The sequence below is a fragment of the Natator depressus genome, chromosome 1 (genome assembly GCF_965152275.1).
Source record: "Natator depressus isolate rNatDep1 chromosome 1, rNatDep2.hap1, whole genome shotgun sequence".
In the NCBI taxonomy this organism is placed as follows: domain Eukaryota; kingdom Metazoa; phylum Chordata; order Testudines; family Cheloniidae; genus Natator; species Natator depressus.
The window spans coordinates 147,246,121-147,269,339 of NC_134234.1; the positions used below are offsets into that span (position 1 = coordinate 147,246,121).

At 42.0% G+C, this 23,219-nt stretch overlaps 1 protein-coding gene across 6 annotated transcripts in view; it reads right to left on the reverse strand.

Annotated features, from left to right (window-relative positions):
- DMD (dystrophin) overlaps positions 1 to 23,219 on the reverse strand; it is a 1,886,383-nt gene that overhangs the window by 1,640,500 nt on the left and 222,664 nt on the right. For all 6 annotated transcript variants that reach the window (XM_074968560.1, XM_074968534.1, XM_074968525.1 and 3 more), the window contains exon 2: positions 13,891 to 13,952. In XM_074968560.1, coding sequence (XP_074824661.1) covers positions 13,891 to 13,952 — 62 coding nt within the window. The remainder of the gene's footprint in view (positions 1 to 13,890; positions 13,953 to 23,219) is intronic.

The following is a 23,219-nucleotide window of genomic DNA, read 5'->3' on the forward strand; positions in this document are numbered from 1 at the left end:
TGGATTAAGGTACTGTTTTCAGAACATGGAAAGAACCAACGGGTATCACTGGAATTTGAGGGCACATATCTGAACTTCTACATACATATGTGAAAGTTCTTCCAGATGTTCATTTACCATACTCAGCAGCTGTCTTCACTTGGCTGGCATGTTCCTTGTTAAGATAGTAATTTTTATAACACTGGTTTCAGAGTAGCAGCCGTGTTAGTCTGTATTCGCAAAAAGAACAGGAGTACTTGTGGCACCTTAGAGACTAACCAATTTATTAGAGCATAAGCTTTCGTGGGCTACAGCTCACTTCGTCGGATGCCTAGAATGGAACATATAGTAAAAAGATACATATATACATACAGAGAAGGTGGAAGTTGCCATACAAACTGTAAGAGGCTAATTAATTAAGATGCGCTATTATCAGCAGGAGAAAAAAAAACATTTGTAGTGATAATCAAGATGGCTCACCTTCTTGCCAGCTGTCTAAATGGGCCATCTTGATTACCACTACAAAAGTTTTTTTTCTCCTGCTGATAATAGCGCATCTTAATTAATTAGCCTCTTACAGTTTGTATGGCAACTTCCACCTTCTCTGTATGTATATATGTATCTTCTTACTATATGTTCCATTCTATGCATCCAACGAAGTGAGCTGTAGCCCACGAAAGCTTATGCTCTAATAAATTTTTTAGTCTCTAAGGTGCCACAAGTACTCCTGTTCTTTTTATAACACTGTTACTGAACTTTGTAGGCAGACTTTTTTTTTTTGGCGGGGGGTCTCCTCTGCCTCTTTTCTTTCTTCTTTATCTTTTAAAAAAGTCAAATATTTTATCCTTTCCTGCTTATTAATTCTAGTCCAGTGAGACTAACGAAAATGGCACAGCTAATAAAATCATAAGTGCATTAGTCTCAGTGGCTGACACAATTTTATAAGAGCGAGCCCTTCAATAGATCTGTAAATCCATCCAGTAACATCTTCCCCTTTCAGTGTCCTAACTTCTTGTATTATAGTTTGCATTCATTGTGTCATCAGTGGTGGGTTTTTATTTAATTTACATGTCAAGAAGGGCACTAGATTGACAGCATGGGAAACTGAAGGCTTAGCCACAGAACAGATACATGAGAAACAGTAGTGCAGATTTCTCCACAATGGCCCATCTTATACTCAGCCCTCCTCCGGTGTAGTACAGTGTCCTTGACCTTTAAATCCTTGTTCTCCACTCTGCAGATTCCACTCAGAGGTCTAACTGTAGCAGTGGTTTCCGTGATATGGACTTTTGTGCACAAGGAGTCTAATTCAAAACCCCTAGGGGCACAGTGAAGTTCATGAAATTCTTGAATTACTTCAAAGGCTATTGAATCAGATCATAGGACCTTGACTGACACCATCAAACCATCTTGCATAAGCCACCAATAGCCATCAATGGTAACTAGTTTTGATTATTATGCAACTGGAGTTCAAAATTATAAGTAACTTAAAAAATAAAAACTGCATAAATTGGTGTCAGTTGTGTGAGCCATCCAGTGACCGTTCAAACCACCAACATCATTAGATCTTGTTCTCTAAAAATCGTGAGCACTATCCTACTTGTTTACATCTTGTCACCTGTTTGGTCTTGTCATTAAGCTAGATTGTAAACTCTTGAGGACAAGACTGTCTTTTTACTACATGTTTCAGAGCGGTAGCCGTGTTAGTCTGTATCAGCAAAAACAATGAGGAGTCCTTGTGGCACCTCAGAGACTAACAAATTGATTTGGGCATAAGCTTTCGTGGGCTATAACCCACTTCATCAGATGCCCACAAAAGCTTATGCCCAAATCAATTTGTTAGTCTCTAAGGGTATGTCTACACTATGAAATTAGATCGATCTTATAGAAGTCGATTTTTAGAAATCGATTTTATACAGTTAATTGGGTATGTCCACACTAAGCGCATTAAGTCAGTGTGTCCACAGTACCGTGGCTAGCATCGACTTTTGGAGCGCTGCACTGTGGGTAGCTATCCCACAGTTCCCACAGTCTCCGCTGCCCATTGGAATTCTGGGTTGAGCTCCCAGTGCCTGATGGGGCAAAAACATTGTCGCGAGTGGTTTTGGGTACATTTTGTCAGTCGCCCCTCCCTCTGTGAAAGCAACAGCAGACAATCATTTCACGCCTTTTTTCCGTGCAGACGCCATACTGCTGTCAGCAGACGGTGCAGTAGGACTGCTAACCGTCATTGTCATCCACCGCTTCCTCTGCAACTCTGCTCTGCTGCTTGTTTCAATAGTGAATTTCTCCATGTTGTCTGTCATGTGCTCCCGGGTACATGTGTTCTTTCTCAGGAAATGTGTGCAGTGCTAACCGTCATCCTCCACTGCTTCCACTGCAACTCTGCTCTCCTACTCTCCTGGTGCCATGAATCCACCTCGCAGGTCCTCTCGTTGTTCTATATAAATATCTATTCTCGTGGCATTCGTCGTCATCCACCGCTTCTGCTGCAACTCTGCTCTCCTGAAGAAGCCATACCATGGCAATCATGGAGCCCAGTCAGCTCACAGCTGCCGTTGTGAACGTTGCAAACACCTCATGCATTAGCCTGCAGTATGTGAAGAACCTGCAAAAGCAGGGGCAGAGGCGACGACAGCGCAGTCATGATAGTGATGGGGACATGGACACAGACTTCTCTCAAAGCATGGGCCCTGGCAATTTGGACATCATGGTGGTAATGGGGCAGGTTCATGCCATGGAATGCTGATTCTGGGCCCGGGAAACAAGCACAGACTGGTGGGACCACATAGTGTTGCAGGTCTGGGATGATTTTCAGTGGCTGCGAAACTTTCGCATGCATAAGGGCACTTTCATGGAACTTTGTGACTTGCTTTCCCCTGCCCTGAAGCACAAGAATACCAAGATGAGAGCAGCCCTCACAGTTGAGAAGCGAGTGGTGATAGCCCTCTGCAAGCTTGCAATGCCAGACAGCTACCAGTCAGTGAGGAATCAATTTGGAGTGGGTAGATCTACTGTGGGGACTGCTGTGATCCAAGTAGCCAAAACAATCACTGAGCTGCTGCTATCAAGGGTAGTGACCCTGGGAAATGTGCAGATCATAGTGGATGGCTTTGCTGCAATGGGGTTCCCTAACTGTGGTGGGGCGATAGACGGAATGCATATCCCTTTCTTAGGACCGGACCACCTTGGCAGCCAGTACCTAAACCGCAAGGGGTACTTTTCAATGATGCTGCAAGCACTGGTGGATCACAAGGGATGTTTCACCGACATCAACGTGGGATGGCCGGGAAAGGTGCATGATGCTCGCATCTTCAGGAACTCTGGTCTGTTTGAACAGCTGCTTACTTCCCAGACCAGAAAATAACCATTGGGGATGTTGAAATGCCTATAGTTATCCTTGGGGACACAGCCTACCCCTTAATGCCATGGCTCATGAAGCCATACACAGGCACCCTGGACGGCAGTAAGGAGCAGTTCAACTATAGGCTGAGCAAGTACAGAATGGTGGTAGAATGTGCATTTGGATGTTTAAAAGTTCGCTGGCACAGTTTACTGACTAGGTTAGACCTCAGCATAACCAATATTTCCATTGTTATTACTGCTTGCTGTGTGCTCCACAATATCTGTGAGAGTAAGGGGGAGAAGTTTATGGCGGGATGGGAGGTTGAGGCTAATCGCCTGGCAGCCAATTATGCACAGCCAGACACCAGGGTGATTAAAAGACCACAGCTGGGCGTCCTGCACATCAGAGATGCTTTGAAAACCAGTTTCATGACTGGCCAGGCTACGGTATGACAGTTCTGCTCGTTCTGTTTGTTTCTCCTTGATGAAAACCTAGCCCCTTGGTTGACTCTACTTCCCTGTAAGCCAGCTGACCTTCCTCCTTCAATCACCGCTTTCAGAGGCAATAAAGTACTGGGAGTGGTGGTGGATGAGGGGAAAAGGGAAGGACAAGGCCACACTACAGTTCAAAACTTATTGAATGCCAGCCTTCTGTTACTTGGGCAATCCTCTGGAATGGAGTGGCTGGGTGCCCGAAACCTTCCCCCCGTCCATGTTCTTGGGCGTCTGGGTGAGGAGGATATGGAACTTGGGGAGGAGGGCAGGCGGTTATACAGGGGCTGAAGTGGCGGTCTGTGCTCCTGCTGCCTTTCCTGAAGCTCCACCAGACGCCTGAGCATGTCAGTTTGCTCCCCCATTAGACTCAGCATTGCATCCTGCCTCCTTTCATAGCTCTCCTCCCTCCTCTCACCGCATTCCTCCCTCCTCCCATCGCGTTCATTTAACGCTTTCCTGGTCTCTGCCATTGTTTGCCTCCAGCATTCTGCTGAGCTCTTTCAGTGTGGGAGGACTGCATGAGCTCTGAGAACATTTCATCACGAGTGCGTTTTTTTCACCTTCTAATCTGCCTCTGGGACGGAGACGATAGGGGGAGCACAGAAATATTTGCAGCTGTGGGAGGAAAAAAAGGGAGAGTAGTATTTAAAAATATACATTTTAGAGAACAAAGGGAAGACTATTTCACACTGAATCAAGCGATTCACATTACACAGCACATGTGCTTTTGGTACAAGGTTGCATTTTGCCTCTTATATTGAGTGCCTGCCGGTTTGGTGTGAGACATCACACACACTCGGATGGGCAACAGAATTGGCTGGGCAACAGAATTGTAGGCAGCCATGGTAAGGCAAAGGGTTTCGGCTTCTTCAACCTTCATAACATGTGGGATCAGTTTCAAAAAGCAACGCTCTCATTTCTGATACCAAGCAAAGCCCATTGGGTTGGCCATTTAAAAGGAGGGGCTGTGGTTTTAGGGTAAATCTGCAGTACAACCCAACTCCCCCCCGCAATTCTCTGGGATGATCGCTTCATCCCCCACACCTGCCCCACATGGCTAATATCAGGGAAGATCCCTGTCAGCCAAATGCAAACAGCTCAGCCTGAACGGGCCTCCCTGCACCACGTGGCTAACAGCGGGGATGATTTCTTTTCAGCCAAAGGCAAACAGCCAGGCAGGAACAGGCACCTCTGAATGTCCGCTTAAACAAATTTGAACCAGGTGACCATGAATGATATCACGCTCCTGAGGCTAATACAAAGAGATAAAGAACGGATGTTGCTTGAATGCCATCAAAGCCTGGGCCCATGCAATGCTTTCTTCTGCAATGATTCCAGACTACTTGCTACTGGCTTGGCGTGGTAAAAGTGTCCTACCACGAAGGACGGAATAAGGCTGACATCCCCAGAAACCTTCTGCAAAGGCTTTTAGAGTACCTCCAGGAGAGCTTCATGGGGATGTCCCTGGAGGATTTCTGCTCCATCCCTAGACATGTTAACAGACTTTTCCAGTAGCTATACTGGCTGCGAATGCATCCCAAGTCTTCAGGGCAAATTAATCATTAAACACGCTTGCTTTTAAACCCTGTATTATATTTATGAAGGTACACTCACCAGAGGTGCCTTCTCTGGCTTCATGGTCTGAGAGCCCGCCTTGGGAGGGTTAGGAGGGTATTGGCTCCAGGGTAATGAACAGTTCCAGGGAGAAGGGATTCTCCGCTTGCCTGCAGTGCACTGTCCTCAACCACCTCTTCCTCCTCCTCATCTTCCTCATCCACAAAATCCTCATCCCTGTTGCGTGAGACTCCCCCCTTGCAGGTGTCCACGGACAGTGGTGGGGTACTGGTAGGGGCGCTCCCTAGAATTGCATGCAGCTCATCACAGAAGTGGCATGTATGGGGCTCTGACCCGGAGCAACCATTTTGCATCCTTTGTTTTTTGGTAGGCTTGCCTCAGCTCCTTAACTTTCATCCAGCACTGCTGTGTGTCCCTGTTGTAGCTTCTGTCAATCATGTCTGTGGAGATTTTGGCAAATATACTGGCATTTCGTCTTTTGGAACGGAGTTCTGCCTGCACGGATTCTTCTCCCCATACAGCAATCAGATCCAGTGTCTCCCGTTCGGTCCATGCTGGAGCTCTTTTGCGATTCTGGGACTCCATGGTAAGCGCTGCATGGTCTCTGATAAGACCTCTGATAAGCTCTGCATGGTCACCTGTGCTGATCAGCTTGCCACGCTGGCCAAACAGGAAATGAAATTAAAAAGTTCCCGGGGCTTTTCCTGTCTACCTGGCCAGTGCATCTGAGTTGAGAGTGCTGTCCAGAGCAGTCACAACGGAGCACTCTGGGATAGCTCCCGGAGGCCAATACCGTTGAATTGTGTACACAATACCCCAAATTTGACCCAGCGAGGTCAATTTTAGCGCTACTCCTCTCGCCAGGGAGGAGTACAGAAATCGATTTTAAGAGCTGTTTAAGTTGACAAAACAGGCTTGGTCGTGTGGACAGGTGCAGGGTTAAATCGACCTAATGCTGCTAAATTTGACCTAAACTCATAGTGTAGACCAGGGCTAAGGTGCCATAAGGACTCCTCATTGTTTTTCTTTACTACATGTTTGTTTTCATATTGTCTACTTCAATTAGACCATGCCCCTGAATGCTACTGTAAAAATCACCAACATAACTAGAAATGGTCACATTTCAGAACTATTTTTCCCAATTTCAGAATTGTCTTTTTTCAAACTTAATTTTTTCTTTAATAGCAGTTTTTCCCCATTTTTTTTCAATTATACTGTAAAATGAAAATTTAGTCTTTTTTTTCCTTTTGGTCTATCACTTTTCCTTGCCCTCATCTTTCTCGTTTTTCAGTGACAAAAGAGAAAATACGTGTGTGGGGGAGGATACATGGCCAGGTGGGGGGTAAAGGAAAATTGAAATGCTTTTGAAACTTTAAATTCTTCTATTTTTAAATAAAAGTTTTAAACCAAAAATTGCTCCACAGGCTTTCAAAAGAACAAAAATGACTTCAATTTTTTTCAAATTATGGAAAATGTTTTTTGTGAATTTTTCAACCAGCTCTGATCATGACCCAATTGAAAGTGAACTGCTGTATTTGTGTGATAGTAAAAAGTACATTTAGGATATATAATAGGCTCCTCTGTAAATTTGTACCCTAAATATTTGTCCAGCCCTAGCATGAATGCACCAATCAATTTAAACCCTGTGCACTCAAAAATGCCTATAAAAGAAAAGAAAATTCATCTTGCTGACATGCAGTACTTGAAGTTTAAATGGTGAAAACTTATCCACAAATTAGTGTTCTTGAATGCAACCCACTTATAAGTCACAATGTTGAGCAACAATTCAGAATCTAAAATTAGTCATCAGAACATGACATACAATTAAAACTGACAAAACTCACATTACTTAGCTATTTGCTTTGCAGCGTTCATCTTTTTTCATCACTATCATTAGAATTGTATTTGTTTATTTTGAAATGCCCATTCCATCAGGAAAGAGTGAAATCAATTATTCTCAACACCTGGTGAATGCTTGTTGATTTCTTTTGCCCTATGTGAGTGCACTGATTTCCTCACATTTTTTTGCCATGCTGGCAGTGTCTCGACAGGGTTGCGAAATTAGTTGCCATTTGTAAGCGCCTTATTTCTAATGTACTATTAGATAGCAATTAAGACATCAATAATGTTTTCTACTATGAAGTCTATTATGCAATTCATTAGTTAAAATATTTAAACACTGATACCACCCAAACTCCTGGAAAATGTGCTTAGACATCATTAAGTTACTGTTACAGACTGTAGTTACATTTAAGCTATTTACTATAAAAATCTATGTGATACCTATAAATAGGCTGTGTTAGAAAATAAAATTAATTGTCATTTACCATTTAGAAAAAGTTCAGATCTCAAAAATAACCATCCTGCATAGGACCAACATACCTCCTGTAATGATTCTAATTACTTTGCAGTGTGCACTATTAATAAAGAGCTAGGCTACGCCATGCACCTGTGCTGCACTTACGCACACAGAAAAGAACCTTAATATATTACAAATTAACCTCTTTGGATGATGTACACAGAGAAACTCTTTTCTATCATTTAAAATGAAACAATATTAAGAAAAATTTTTATTTTCCACATTTTTAAAGCTAGCATGACTCAAGTATCACATGTCAGTTACATGACAGTAACTGCTAGATCTACTATCTCATGACTCATCACAGAAAGGCAGGTTGTCTGGTGGTTAATGTTATGAGAGAACTGGACTTGACATAACAGCAGCCATTTTGTTTATTCAGCCACCATTATCAGAAAGTGAGAACACTATTTAGTCAGGAATGATTTGGTCTCTGACTAAGCAGACAAAACAGCTGCACAGCTGAAGTGTTGCTAATAAGGATAGATAAAGTGACACATTTATGAGAATGGGAGGGAGTGTGGATTGCTGATCTTGGATCTGGGTGTCTATGACTACGAGTTTCTTGCTGGGAGTTGCTTTGCTGATAACTAAAATTATGAGTTATTTACTGATGCTAGGGAAATTGTTAACCCAGTAGGGGTTACTATGAGTAATGTGCTTTGTTTTGAAGAACCTATAAAGAGAGTAGTTAGAGTATGCAATATGGAGAAGTTTGGAGAGAAAGAGATTTCAACAAGCTAGGAGACTGACATCCAACTCCCCTGTGGCTAGGAGGAAGGCTGTCCACCAGAAACCTGCTACTGATCACTTGACACCACCTCAGACTTTGGGTAACTATGTCTGGGTACTCTAGACTCCCACAATTTTAGAAAAGTGCTTTAGACTCAATAAAAACAAGGATTTTTGAGTGAAAGCACTCCTGTGTGTACCAATCATTTATCGGACAGAAGTGCTTATTTATGTCTTGAAACTTCCTGAAAAAACAGAGATTAGTTACCATAGTTTCAGGTTCAGAAAACCCCAGATAACATGGAACTGTGATTCAGGCCTCCTCAGTTCTAGTCTCATTTTCTCCTGTTACTTTCAATTGACATAGTCCCTTTTATCTTAGAGCTCTTTCCAAACATTAAGAGCCAAATTGTGGCCCCTCTCCTCACTGGAGAGGAGTTGCTCACTCAGGTATGCTCACTGAAATTAATGGGATTACTTATGTGAGTAATTGCTCACTAGTAAAAATAAGATTCCACACTCTAGCTCTGCATAATTAAGGATGGAATTTTCAGATGCCTGTAAATGATTTAGGGCTTGTCTATATGGGGAAGTGAAGATGAATTAACTAAACATGTGAAGTTTAACCACATAAATTATCCTTCAAGGAGGATTAAACTAAAGCAGACTCTGGCCAGTTTATGTCTGAAGGAGAGCATCCACACAGGAGATTAATGCACTTTACTTTTGCACACTAACTTCATAGCTTTAGTTGATTCCTGTTATCTTTCATGAATGTATGCATGTCCTCAGGAGCATTTGTTCCATTGCTTTCCCACAGAGGACAGAAAGTGTGTTAGTTTTAGCTGCATGTGCAGGTAAATTGTGCAGGTAAAAATAATTGAGTTTCTCAGTGAAAAATCCACATGACAAACATAGCAACCTCACACTGCAAAATCACCACTGTAATGTCCTAAATATATTGATGTCAATTCCATACCCCCTTCAAAACCAAACAATGTATAGGGTCATAAAACAAGCCTAGCACCCATCTGGTCACAGCTGTGCCAATCTCCATTTGTCACAGTTTGAAGTAAGTATGGCTCCTTTGCCTCCAGAAGAAAACAAGACAATGCTTCATTCCTACTCCCACCTCTCTTAATCTCAAAAGGTCAGTTTCCTTCCTCCCTTCCTTCCTTCCCAACTTAATAGGCTACCCAAATAATTCTAGTAACCTTAATGATAAAGGTTACCGGGTATAGGGCAAAAAATAAAGAGAAAATCACAAATGTACTAAACAGAATAGAAACCACTTTATAAAACTGATTCATCACTTTGAAAAGCATAGCTAACCACGCTGTATGGTTTGTTACAGAGTATAGTAGTTACAAAAGTGGTTAACCCTTTATTTAAGAAAGATTCTGTCTTAGCCAGAAGCTGCTGGATTGTCTTTCTCTTGATGTCTGAGATAGGTGTGTCGCAAGCTATATGAAGCCTTGGTTATTTATATCATTACAGAGCCATGAGATATACAATCAGACCGTCAGCTAGTGTAAATCAGCATAGTTCTGCCAACATCAATTGAGCTATGACACTTTACATAAGCTAGGAATCTGGCCAATGGATCATTAAGGCTTGCTACTTCACTTTGGACAAAACCCTAATAGAAAATACCAGGTATTCACTTGCAATGCTGCATGCATAAATATTAATCAGATCTCTCTTGCCCCTTTAAAGTCTCAGATTCTCTGCACAGGCTACAGTTATGTGGGAAAAGAGGCAGAAGTCTGAGAATAACTTGCTCTTTGACGCTTGTATAACTCATAATAATGCCGTGTGGCTCTGTTCCCATCTAATGGTTAGCGAGTTTAAGAATTTATTACTGCCTCTGAGCTAAGGGACCTGGTACAATAACTAAGAGGTAGTAATGATAATAATAAAATATTAACAACAACAACAATACCACCACCCAGTTCTTATGTAGTGCTTTTCATTATTAGATCTCGAAGTCCTTTCTAATGAAGGTTCAATCTCCACATATGATCTAACCCAGGGGTGTCATTACAAACGTGTCAAGAGACAGTAGTTAATATTGACCAGAAAAGCATGATTTTTTCTTCCTAGTATGTGATCATAAAAAGGCACATATTGCCAAACCACAGACACATGCACTTTTAAACACACATAAGTTAGGAGGAAGATTTTCAAAATTTTACCATTTATAATAAAATATTGCATATATTCAGATTATTATTGTATGTAGTAGGCATGTGAGACTCAATATCCTTGAGTTTCAGTCCATAACAGGGAATGGAGATTACTTGAATTTGACTGGTATTCTGGGTGTTCAAGAGATGTTCGGTGCACCTTGGACTTAAAAAAAAAAAACATTTGCGGGAAAAGATCTGAACTCAGCAAGTTATCTTTGAGGACAAATGACTTTAGTCCTGTGGTGTCCCTAAGTTCTGAAGACATTTGAAATTAGCCTTTTAGTTAGGTCCATCTCTAGCTGTCTTTTGTTTTTTTGCCAACTGACACTCATCCCAGAATATTTTGTACTTGATTAATGAAATGGATTCCATTGCTCCTGAGTAAGAAAGAGAAGTGACATAACATATTTTACCATCTGTTTATAATTAATGCAAACCCTTAAGGCTAATCAGCTTAACAAGACACACTTTTGAAACTATACAGAAGCTATCTGAGCCAATTCTACAATCAAGACTAGTCGTTTAAAAATTTCACACACTGTATGGTGCAACATAAAACTACAGTGATGACAAATTATTATAACCCTTCTGCCCATCAGAGTTGGCAGCAATAAGGGCCGGGTTCAGTATCTAGGGGTTCCATTACAATAACATAATGCAAAACTGGCTCGAGCCCTCACCCAGTGACCTGGAACAATTACATACCACCCCCCTGGACGCCTCTAAGAGGCAATACTTCCCCTCTCACAAGCACAGAGTCTGGGTGTAGCAAAAACCTTTTAATAAAGGAGGGAAACAATGTGGCATTATCTTGGAGAAACACCACAAACAGGATTCATAACACAAACCATGAACAAAAGACTGACCCCCAGGTAAGTTTGGCAGTATCCTTTTCCCCTGCAGGGTCTTAAGTCCAGCAACCCAATAGTTATCCCCCCATCCCCAGTTTCTGTCCTTGGTCAGTGCAGCCCCCCAGAGTTCAGAAGTTCATCTGCAGAGTTTACCTCCCAGCCTGGGTGGAAGCGGAGGACGGTATGGGGAGTCATTTTACATGCTCCACTGCTCAGATCAACGGCCAAGTGACAAGCCTCTCCATGGGGTTCTGCTGCAGTCTTCACCACCAGCTGCACCTCTCCATCATCTGCCCTGCTATCCACTGCTCTCCGCCCTCCACTAGCTGTCCTGCTGTCCGCTCCTCTCCACCAGCCTCTCAGCTATCCTCTCCGCTCTCCACTAGCTGTCCGCTCACCAACTTGTCCCCAGCCCCCCCCCCCACTTGACACAGCTCTCAGCAACTTCAGCTCTTCAGTGATTTCAGTGCTTAGTGATTTTTAGCTGGTAGTAGGGGGAGCCTCAGTGCTGGTGCACCACTACCCAAAGTAGGCCTACTGCTTACACCTAGGTATCAGTGATTTCAGCTCTGCAGCATGTAACAAAACTCCTAATGGAGCCAAAATTAGCTCTGTTATTACACCATGGAGAGAGGAGGGATCAAAGCAGTGTTTAGGGCCCTCAGAATGGCCCCATACTGCCAGATACACACACCTATTCCAAGCCTCTCTCAATTCACTGGGTTTTGGAACCCATGTCCCTTGCCTAGCAAGTGCTACTTAGTTGAGGGCGAGTCCCTCTGTCATAAAATGCCAAGTACAGTTCTACTGTCCTTGATTCACATAACCAGAATAACAACCCCTTATTACTCCTGCCCCCAAAACAGAGAGACTGGGGATCCCACAGCAGCCAAAGTGACCATTTGGGCAAGCAGTCCATCATGCTAGTCAAGGTGGGTGTGCCCATGCAAACGAGCGTGTCCATGCAAACGAGATCAGCCCCTGAAGTCCTTTTCCACAGCTCACCACCAGATGTCAGGGTAGAGCTCATTCTGACTCTGCTTACATTATAAAGCATGTTATCACAACATACCACATTAGCATTACTGAATTAACATAATTTCCAACAGAGCAACCCCCACATCATGCAGATGAGTAGAGCTGGAAGTACAGATGGGGTTGAGTCACAAAACGGAGATCCCAGATTTCTGACACTTTCTCAGGGTGATCTTTTAGTTTGCTCCGTGCTGGAGAGAGGGGGTAGCTATGACATTTATATGCAGATCTGTGTTCATATTATGAAGACTTTCTCTCGCAATGTTCTAGAGCATTTGAATCACGTGGTTTGCTTCTACCTCATCTATTGTTAGAACTATTACACTGTGTTTTGTAACTGATTATATCATTATATATTGGGCGGTTGGGTAAAACCTCACTAAAGCTAGTGGGCGTAACAGCACCTCTTCATTCAAGATAAATGTAAAATGCAAATAAGCGCCTTTATGTACTAGATAGCTGAAACAATAGGAGCTACACCCCAAAACACAATCCACATGCAAGGCTGGAATAGGATTTCATCCAGGTGATCTGAAAGGGGTCTGAATGAAAATGCTGGGGGGGGCTTGGTTATTGTTTGATGCTGCTGTGTGTGTGAGAAGAAAAACGGAAACACAAAGAAGCACACAGAGAAGGCAGCAAGGAAGCCCCAGAGAAGCACTTTAAGTGAGACCCTGAGAAAAAACTAATATAGAAAGTGCTTTGGGCTAAGTGCTAGCTGGAAAGAGGCTTGGAATGGTAAACAAAGAAACTGTCTCTTATTGTTTGATTCCTACTTTGTTCAGGGAAACGGGACTTTGTGTACATTCTTTATAAACAAACTGGACTGCAATAAAGACATACCTGATTCATATTATCAATTTCTGCACCTAACAGAAACAACCCAAAAGATACTGAATATTGGCTAATCAGTCAGGTCCAGGGAGGTAACAGTATTGTGAAAGAAGCCTGAACTGAAATTTATTCAAACATACATAATAAACTTCAGGTCTTTAAGATTTGATTTGATTTGATTTTTCAGAAGGAGAGAATTGGAGGAATAGGGATAACTGTGTTCTTCCAACTTTCCCAAATCCTTTCAGTGATAAAACTGAAAAACCAAGAGGGATTGTAGAGCAAGGTTTCACTATTAAGAGCCATATTTTCAGAAGAACTCAGCTCCAATTTAGGCAACTAAATAAAAGAACTATGTTTTCAAAAGTGCTCAATCCCCAGCTGAACTCTCTTGCAAATTTGGTCCCAATTGTGGGAAGTAAGCTCTTTTGAAAATCTGACAGTATATGTACATAACAAACTTTGATTTATAAAGGAAAACAGGAAATTCTCTTACCTTAGCAAACTGTGCATTTACCCATTTTGTGAATGTTTTCTTTTGAACATCTTCCCTTTCATCTGTAAAAGAAACATAAAATAATGTATTAATATCAATATCATATACCTTTTGACCAGAGGAAAAAAGTCCCTAATACGACTATGAATGGTTGTTTCCAATTAAAAAATTGTATATAATATTTGATGTGTATTATTAAATAAAGGCCCTGTCTACACTGCGCTGCAGTGCAAACTAACATGAACTAGGCAACTTTCAGTTTTTGCTAGCAGTGTTCACATGGGGCATCTAGAGTACAGCGCTTTGGTGCGCTCTGTAATTTAAACCTCGGTAGTCCACGCTGCGGCGCAGAGTCGACGAGTCAAAAGTGATCCTCACTAACCAATAATACTTTAGATAGCCAAATAGAGTGAAAGTTACATTAGAGAAAATAAATACAGCCCATCTAAGCAAGGGTTGAGATATTATTTCAGTACCTGAATTATAGGACAACAAATCTCTCTCTTTTAAAAACTATTAAATACGCCTACTCATACTCTGCCTGCTATTCTGGACCTTCATGATCCAGAAAATCATGGCTGTTTGACTGACTGCAAGAGGCACTTTCTAAACATACATAGAGCATGCCACATCAGTGAGAGCAAAGAAAAATCAAGGAAGGGATTTGCAATTGAAGAGCTGCCCTTACACACCAGAGGAGGAAACATTTGTGCCTCTTGAACTTGCCTTCCATCAAAGGTTTCCCACTTCTCCCAGTTACAGAAAAGTATTGGCTGGCACAGTGCATCCATAACTAGTATGTTTCCTCTCATTAGCACCCAATTAGGAGCAAACCTCTGCTCACATATCTGTATAGGGATCATCAGTGAGAGTCTGGGTTGTGTCCCTAGGAAGCGCAGCATAGAATTTCTAGCCTGCAGGGCAGGGGGAGATCCTGGACTGCTCTGGAGGCTAGAGCTGTCTAAGTTATGGCAGCGTCCCTGGGCTGCCTGAATGGACTACAGTATTTCCTGCAAACCCTACAGCCCTTCCCCCAAGTATAACCTCTCCTAACCGTAACCCTTCCCCATCAGGCTACATACCTCAGGGCATGGGAGTTCATGGAAGGCAGCCTTCCAGCTGTGTTTACAGGGCTTGTGCCAGGGGAATCCTTCCCCAGCCAGAGCCAGGGCTTTTAGGGCCCCTGTAGACTACTCCAGCCTGTCACTCCAGCCCTTTTACGTTGCATAAAAGAGCTGGAGTGGGGGCTAGTATCTCAACCCTAGACTCCAACATAGTGCTCTGTCCACAAACTTGAGGTCTGTAATGATGATGACTGAAAATGGACAAACATCAGGAAAGCAGCATATAAGAGTAGCATTTTGCCCTAGGTTAGGTAGTCACATAAGAAACAAATTAGTGGCTTCAACCAAGTGTCTGATGAGTATTAGAGACAATTCTGTAAGCAATAACACACAGGGATCTCTTTCCTAGAATAGCAGGATTGTTTTAAATCAGAACTGAAGTGCAGAAGCAGGGGTTTTGTGGGGAGCGTGGCATGGTGCCTGTATTAAATGAAGCTACAGCCTGTGCCACCTCTCTCCCCTTCTTGTGAGCAGTCAAGTTCACCCCATTTTAAAAATAAAAAAATAATATTAATTCTCATCTGAAATGCTCACAAATTAATGATTTTAATGGATTCAGTTGACTCTGAAAGGCAGTTACAGATGAACTACATGAGGAATTCATGGCATTAATAATGTATTTCAATTCTTTTTCCTTTCTCTGAGACAAGACAAGGCAACACTTTATGATACAATTACATCTTTTGTTCTCAGAAACCTTGCTTGAATAACTACCACCAAATGTGTCTTTTCACAGGCATGTTTTTTACCTATAACAATAAAGTATACTGAGGAAATATGAATATGAAAGATAAAACTATTTTATTACAAAACCTGTCAGAAAGTAAAAAAATATGCTGCATGTAGACATTATGAGTAAAATGAGAGATTTAAAATAGATTGTGAAGACATTAGGAGTCATTTGACGTTATCCATGAAGTTTTATGTATCTACTGAGTAAATAACACAATGGGAATTTATTTTAAGCAAGCAACTTCACTTCATATTTACCTTTTTATTATACTTTGTATGAGACTATTCTACGCAATAAATTATCATTATTTTTATGGCAGCATTTTCATCACAATGTACGGCTTATTATACCATATACAGTGCATTACAAATGTAGAATATCAATCTGTATTTCACTTCCAAAAATGTCAAATATTCATTAGCACAAAATCACACCATTTTAAGTTCCAGGATGACCTGCTTTCACTGAAGTAATGGCTGGAAGAATACTTTCTATTATTTTTAAGCATAAATAGTCCGACTTCAATTCCCAGTATCTTTTAAAAATTAAATATGTATTTTAAAATACAAAGTATAGAGCTTCCATAGAGAGAGTTATAGTCTACACAATTCCTGGATGTCAAGGTTTTGGGATATAATTCAATTTTTACAATAATTCATTGTCTACTTTCTGCTTGCTAGTCAAAAATATTATTGCTATAATAGAGGTGGTTACAAAACCACCAATTTTCCCTTTGAAGGTTTTCAGCTCGGAGAACTGATAGTTCACAAGTATTCATGAATTTAAAACAGGGTAACTGTTTACTATTTTGCCTGGAAAAAACAGCCCTTATGAGTTGTTGCTACTGGAAATTTGCCAAAGTTGCTTAAAAAAGGCCAAAACACAGACTATTTATTTGAGTATCTGGTAATGTTGAGGTCTGGGGACAAGCTACTGTAATCAACACCATTTTTCAAGACCAAAAAAACCCCACTGATTGTGTTCATCTCCTTTTGAAACACAATACACTGTAGTTGGAACCATTTTATAAAAATTAAAGCTGGAGAACAAGCAATCTATTCTCCTGCCAATGCAGGATTGTTCCCAAGAGTACATTTTCTAGAGTTTTGTCTTTTCTAGTATTAAATATCTCAAGCACTGGCACTTGCTTCTTTCCTAGTCAGCTGTTGGTTGAAAGTGACATTTTTAGCAATTTTAGCTATTTGTGCATCTGGCAGCAATGGAGGGTCCAGAGGAGACACAGTCTGCAGACCACCTTGATTATTACAGGACATGTGCCTTTGGTAGTGGGTGATTGTGAGGCTGTTCACAATGCTTTGCCCGTCACCACTACCTCCCTTTTGCTGGGTTGAAGGTTAGTCAGTGGCTTGCCATACAAGTGCTGCTCTCTCCCAGGCTCTTGGATATGTAGGAGATGTTGCTCTTTGCTGGAATACAAAGGAGGTGCGGAGCTGGGTGTCTGGCATATATTTGATTTGATGTTGTATCACAAACTCCCACAGCATCTTCACATACAACGTGAAAGTAAATTAACACTAAACACATAGTGGCTTCTGTTTAAATGCCTCTTAATACCATCCCAATGTGCAGCTTTACGCATGTTATTAAAACAGAGGATAATTTTGTATAGAGAGTATATGTGATTGTGTAGAGGGCAAGAAGGGAGGCACAGCTACGATATCTAGTGCCCAAGTTTAATTTCTTTCCCACGCTGGGCAACTGCATAACATATTCAGAAACTGTTACTTGTCCACACATTTACATGCAAGACATTGAACTGCTAATCACAGATTAATTAATGCCCATTGAGCTAGTAAAGATCAGGGTCTCCTGAGTAATATGGGAGTTAAATCCAACCATCTGAATTTGGCTCTTTCACAGTCCAAGTGATGCTATGCCACCTTTGCACATTTCCGTACACAACTCTCTTCCACTGTTATCTTTATATAACGATCATTCAAGTATACGTTCTTTTCATTTTTATTATTTTTAGATGCCAACAATTTGTTTGTGGCAGCCTCCCTACAAAGAATCAATTTTGTGTTAATACATGGCACATTCAGTTTCCCTATAGAAAGTAGTGAAATACACATACACACACACTTTTTTTTTTCTTACCTAGATTGTTGGACTGAATACCAGATATGGAAACTAAATGACATTTGTCTGGATATAGTAGAAATGTGCCAAAAAAAACAACCTGCCACTTCTGAATTTCTATGTTTATAATAGATACTTTAGTGACAGCCAGATGAATGCAATTGCAGCTGTTTTTACTGTGAGGCAACAGAAATAATCAAGTGGTCAGGTATGTAATTTCTGCCATCCCAGGGTAATATACTGTGTCTATTACACACTTCTCTTTAAAGCTGTCAATCAGAATTCCTGTGGATCTCAGTTTCACTATTTAGGTGAATCTAAAAATGAAACACTGGAAATGTACCAAATTTCTCAAAAAGAACAGGAGTACTTGTTGCACCTTAGAGACTAACAAATGTATTAGAGCATAAGCTTTTGCGGGCTATAGCCCACTTCATCAGATGCATAGAATGGAACATATAGTGAGAAGATATATATATACACACACACAAATAAGGTGGAAGTTGCCATACAAACTATAAGAGGCTAATTAATTAAGATGAGCTATTATCAGCAGGAGAAAAAAAACTTTAGTTGTGATAATCAAGATGGCCCATTTAGACAGTTGACAAGAAGGTGTGAGGATACTTAACATCGGGAAATAGATTCAATATGTGTAATGACCCAGCCACTCCGAGTCTCTATTCAAACACAAGTTAATGGTATCTAGTTTGCATATTAATTCAAGCTCAGCAGTTTCTTGTTGGAGTCTGTTCTTGCAGCTTTTCTGTTGCAAAATTGTCACCTTTAAGTCTTTTACTGGGTGCCAGAGAGGTTGAAGTGTTCTCCTACTGGTTTTTGAATGTTATGATTCCTGATGTCAAATTTGTGTCCATTTATTCTTTTGTGTAGAGACTGTCCGGTTTGGCCAATGTACATGGCAGAGGGGCATTGCTGGCACATGATGGCATATATCACATTAGTAGATGTGCAGGAGAACGAGCCCCTAATGGCATAGCTAATGTGATTAGGTCCTATGATGGTGTCCCTTGAATAAATATGTGGACAGAGTTGGCATTGGGCTTTGTTGCAAGGATAGGTTCCTGGGTTAGTGGTTCTGTTGTGTGGTTGCTGGAGAGTATTTGCTTCAGGCTGGGGGGTTGTCTGTAAGCGAGGACTGGCATGTCTCCCAAGATCTGCGAGAGTGTGGGATCGTCCTTCAGGATAGGTTGCAAATCTTTGATGATGTGCTGGAGAGGTTTTAGCTGGGGGCTGAAGGTGACAGCTAGTGGCATTCTGTTATTTTCTTTGTTGGGCCTGTCCTGTAGTAGGTGACTTCTGGGTATTCTTCAGGCTCTGTCAATCTTTTTTTTCAGTTCAGCAGGTAGGTATTGATCTTGCTTTTACTTTAATTTTTTTTCTCCTTTTAGCCCTTCCACGCATAAGTTATTGTGTATAGGTTATGATTCAGATGATCAGCAAAATACAGACTGTGTCTCCAAACCTCTTGAGTTTGCTAAATTGAGCATTAGATTTGAAAGAAGTATTTTTCCAGGGCAGTGTTCATGTGAAATTGTGACTAGAAAAAAAACTGAAATACAGTACTAATAGAGCTAATCATATGGGAAAGGGACAGTTCTAAAAGTTAATCAGGTGACAATGCTAATAGAGGCATAAGTGGTACAACAAAGAATGCTTCGGATCATGCAATCAGCCTTCAATAAGACTGAGGATGCTACTACTAATGATGAGTTGTTAGCAGACAATTTTCATAGCTGCTTAATGGAATATTTCACATTTGCAATCTATTACCTCAATGAAAGTTCTTCATAGTTTCCTCAAGACTAGAAAACATTATATGATTATCCTTTAATAAAACTGGATCTACCTTTATACTTTCAAAGCTGGAGGGGGGGGAGAAACAAAGGTTCTCTCTGTCTGTGTGTTTTTTTGCCAGGAACAGAAAAGGAATGGAGTCTTAGAACTTAGTAAGTAATCTAGCTAGATATGCGTTAGATTCTGTTTTGTTTAAATGGCTGATAAAATAAGCTGTGCTGAATGGAATGTATATTCCTGTTTTTTGTCTTTTTGTAACTTAAGGTTTTGCCTAGAGGGATTCTCTATGTTTTGAATCTGATTACCCTGTAAGGTATTTACCATCCTGATTTTACAGAGGTGATTCTTTTTTCTTCTATTAAAATTCTTCTTTTAAGAACCTGATTACTTTTTCGTTGTTCTTAATATCCAAGGGTTTGGGTCTGCGTTCACCTATGCAAATTGGTGAGGATTTTTATCAAGCCTTCCCCAGAAAAGGGGGTGTAGGGTTTGGGAGGATTTTGGGGGGAAAGACATTTCCAAGCGGGCTCTTTCCCTGTTATATATTTGTTAGACGCTTGGTGGTGGCAGCAATAAAGTCCAAGGGCAAAAGATAAAATAGTTTGTACCTTGGGGAAGTTTTAACCTAAATTGGTAAAAATAAGCTTAGGGGGTTTTTCATGCAGGTCCCCACATCTGTACCCTAGAGTTCAGAGAAGGGAAGGAACCTTGAAATGGTGGCAGAGCGGTGGAATTAACTTGAAATCATTTTGAGATCAATTTGAGATTTTTTGAACCAGAAAAACAGATTTTTTAAAAGGATTTTTTTTCCTTTGGGCTGCTGGAAAGCAGGTTTTAAGCTGAAAGCAGTTAGAGTTTTTTTTTGTCTCTGCTTGGGGGCCAGAGCAGAGACAAAAGGGAATTGTCTTTTGTGAGCTGGAGTTTTCTCTACCTAAACGCAGGGTAGTTAACCTCCTGCAGGGAAATTCACAAGTCTTCACAGACCTGAAGTTGTTTTTACCTAATAGCAACTAGAGGGGTTTTCTGTCTATTTGCCTGGACACAAAGGTGTTAGGTTTTTTTTAAAGGATTTTTCTGGAGGTTGACAATCACTATCAGAGAATATAGGTATCATATTTCAGCACAGCAAAATTTTACAAGCCAAGTTTTTTGTTTGTTTGTTTTATTTCTAACTCTTGGGTGTAAAGTTAGTTAAAAACAGAGAGGCAAACATGACAGAGCCCAAGGCAGAAACAGCCAAAGAGGCTGCCCATAGGAAAGAACTGGAGGCAGCAAGAGAGTCAGAAAAAAACCAAGAGGCTGCCCACAGGAGAGATGTGGAAGCAAAGGAAAAAGAAATGGAGGCAAGGGAAAAAGAAATGGAGGAGAGGGAAAAAAGAGAGGAAGCATGAACTGGAGTTGGAGAAGGTAAGGACTGAGCGGAATCTACTGGATAACCCTAACAATCCTTCCCCAACAATCCACAAATAGGAGCGACTATGTCCACAGTATGATGAATCCAGTGATATTGCTGAATATTTTCTCACCTTTGAGAGACTGTGCACTCTCCATAAAATTCCTGAAGCTCATAAGATGACCACATTGGTCACAAAATTAACTGGAAGAGCTCTGGACATATTCAATAAGATGCCTATTGATGAGGCTTCTGACTATAATTAGTTCAAAGATTTGGTTTTAAAGCAATTTCAAATTACATCTGAAATGTACAGAGTAAAATTTCGAACCCTTAAGAGAGGGCCTGGACTAAGTAATGTGGCTTTTCTAAACCAGATGAAGGATCTGTTAGATAAATGGTTCCAAGGAAGGGGTGTCACTAGCTTTGACGGAATGTGTGATTTGATAGCTCAGGAGCAATTCCTGAATATGTCCAAGGAGGAAATAAAACAGTGTTGATGGGATAAGGAAATGGACTCAGCAGAAAGTCTTGCTTCTTATGCTGATCGATACGAGCAGTCCCAGACCACCAGAGAGGCGGGGCAAGTCAGAACAAAACGGGTGGAGGGAGGAGAGAGGAACAACCCTGGTTGCAGTTGGAGCGGATACCAGAAGGGACACCCTCAGACCACACCCTACTACCGGGGGCAGCCCAAGGCCCCAACTACATACCAAGGAATACTCCAGACACCTTATCGTCCTGCCACACCATTCTCCAGCAACCCACTGCACCCCAGTGACCCGTCAGCTGGATGATGTTTTAAATGTAACGAGCCGGGGCATGTGAAGGCCAACTGCCCCAAGAACCCCAACAGATTACAGTTCATTGCACCGGAATCACACCAGAGGTCCTCAGGCCCAGATACCTCCCAGATACCCTCAGAGTGGAGGGAAACTGTGAGTGTGGGCAGGAAGAAGGTCACCGTGTGGAGGGACACTGGAGCACAAGTGTCGGCTATCCATGCTTCCTTAGTGGACCCCAATTTAATCAACCCAGAGATCCAAGTGACAATTCAACCCTTCAAGTCCAACTCTTTCAATTTGCCTACAGCCAAGTTGCCTGTCCAGTACAAGGGCTGGTCAGGAACGTGGACTTTTGCAGTCTATGATGATTATCCCATCCCCATGCTGTTGGGGGAAGACTTGGCTAATCATGTCAAGCTAGCCAAAAGGGTGGGAATGGTCACCCGCAGCCAGGCTAAGCAAGCCGTCACTCCTAGCTCTGTTCCAGAAACTTCTACCAGGACCTGATCAGGGGTGACGGACCCAGACCCCAGGCCAACGTCTGCAACAGCAGTAGTGGATCCAGTCCCAGAGACCCAGACAGAACCAGTCCCAGAACCAGAACTGGCACCAGCCGATAACCCTACACAAGAGGCTCAGCCAGAGCCTGAACCCCAACATAGTGCACCAGCGGAGAGCGGTTCACAGTCAATGGAAACAGCTCCATCCCCTACATCGCTTCCAGAGGGACCAAGCCCAGATCCACAATCCAATGAGGAACTGATGTCTCCAGCATCAAGGGAACAGTTCCAAACCGAACAGGGAGCAGATGAAAGCCTCCAGAGAGCTTGGACAGCGGCACGGAGCAACCCACTGCCTCTCAGCTCTTCTAATTGATCCAGGTTTGTTGTAGAAAGATGACTTTTATACAAGGAAACTCTTTCTGGTGGACACCAGGAAGACTGGCATCCTCAGAGACAGTTGGTAGTTCCAACTAAGTACCGGGTAAAGCTCTTGAGCTTGGCCCACGATCATCCTAGTGGCCATGCTGGGGTGAACAGGACCAAAGACCATTTGGGGAGGTCATTCCACTGGGAGGGAATGGGCAAGGATGTTTCTACCTATGTCTGGTCTTGTGAGGTATGCCAAAGAGTGGGAGAACCCCAAGTCCAGGTCAAAGCCCCTCTCCAGCCACTCCACATCATTGAAGTTCCATTTCAGCGAGTATCTGTGGATATTCTGGGTCCTTTTCCGAAAAAGATACCCAGAGGAAAGCAGTACATACTGACTTTCATGGATTTTGCCACCCGATGGCCGGAAACAGTAGCTCTAAGCAACACCAGGGCTAAAAGTGTGTGCCAGGCACTAGCAGACATTTTTGCCACGGTAGGTTGGCCCTC